At 45.4% G+C, this 1354-nt stretch overlaps 1 protein-coding gene across 1 annotated transcript in view; it reads left to right on the forward strand.

Moving 5' to 3' along the window:
* LOC104699474 (ATP-dependent helicase BRM-like) overlaps positions 1-1354 on the forward strand; it is a gene marked incomplete at its 3' end in the record, with an annotated part of 9703 nt that extends 8349 nt beyond the window's left edge. The window contains exons 11-13 of the mRNA XM_010414779.1: positions 6-345; positions 461-709; positions 806-1354. Coding sequence (XP_010413081.1) covers positions 6-345; positions 461-709; positions 806-1354 — 1138 coding nt within the window. The remainder of the gene's footprint in view (positions 1-5; positions 346-460; positions 710-805) is intronic.

The raw sequence follows: 1354 nt of genomic DNA on the forward strand, positions 1-1354 counted from the left end.
CTAAGACCCCGTCAAGCGGCTGAAAGAGTAGACGGTAATGAGATGCCTGTTGCTCAGTCACTGCAAGTTGATCGTAGCTATCGATCAAAGTTGAGAACAGTTGTTGACTCGCACGGTTCAAGACAAGATCAGAGTGATTCATCCTCAAGACTTAGGAGTTTACCTGCAAAGAAGGTAGCTAATACTTCCAAGCTGCATGTATCGTCACCGAAATCTGGTAGATTGAATGCCACACAGCTTTCCGTGGAAGACAATGTCGAAGCTTCCAGAGAAACGTGGGATGGAACTAGTCCTATTGGCTCTTCAAATGCTGGTGCGAGAATGTCTCACATCATACAGAAACGGGTATGTTCTGTCAAATGGAATTTACTTCATCGCAGTATTCTCTTATTTTTTTTGATATTTTGGTGCATCTATATTGTTTCTTTGTTCTGAACTTATTCGGTCTTGGACTTTGCAGTGCAAACTCGTGACTAGCAAGCTCCAAAGGAGAATCGACAAGGAAGGTCAGCAGATTGTACCTATGCTGACAAATTTGTGGAAGAGAATTCAGAATGGTTATGCAGCTGGAGGTGTAAATAATCTTTTGGAACTACGAGAGATAGATCACCGGGTAGAAAGGCTAGAGTACGCAGGAGTTATGGAACTCGCATCTGACGTGCAGTTAATGTTAAGGGGGGCAATGCAATTCTATGGATTTTCACACGAGGTTTGAATTTTGCATTGCAAAAAAAATGAATTCCTTCAATTCTGTGGTTTGATGTACAAGCCAAATGGGTTTAAAGGTGATCGAAATTTTCTGCAGGTGAGATCTGAAGCAAGGAAGGTTCACAATTTGTTCTTTGATCTATTGAAGATGTCTTTCCCAGACACAGATTTCCGGGAAGCAAGGAATGCTCTTTCCTTTTCTGGCCCAACCCCAACTTTGGTTTCTACACCGTCCCCAAGAGGAGCAGGCTTTAGCCAAGGCAAGAGGCCAAAGTTGGTAAACGAGGCAGAAGCCGAGCCAAGCTCTCCTCAGAGAGCTCAACAACGTGAGAACTCAAGGATCAGAGTACAGATACCGCAGAAAGAAACAAAACTTGGGGGGGCAACAAGCCACACTGATGAATCCCCAATTTTAGCTCATCCAGGGGAATTAGTAATATGCAAAAAGAAGAGGAAAGACCGTGAGAAGTCTGCTCCGAAAACCCGAACTGCTGGCTCCAGCAGCCCGGTTTCACCACCTCCAGCTATGATTGGTCGTGGTCTCAGAAGTCCTGTGTCAGGTGGAGCTTCAAGGGAGACAAGGCTAGCACAACAGCAGCGCTGGCCAAACCAACCCACTCATCCAAACAACAGCGGTGCGGCTGGA

This window comes from Camelina sativa, chromosome 6 (assembly GCF_000633955.1).
Source record: "Camelina sativa cultivar DH55 chromosome 6, Cs, whole genome shotgun sequence".
Taxonomy (NCBI): domain Eukaryota; kingdom Viridiplantae; phylum Streptophyta; class Magnoliopsida; order Brassicales; family Brassicaceae; genus Camelina; species Camelina sativa.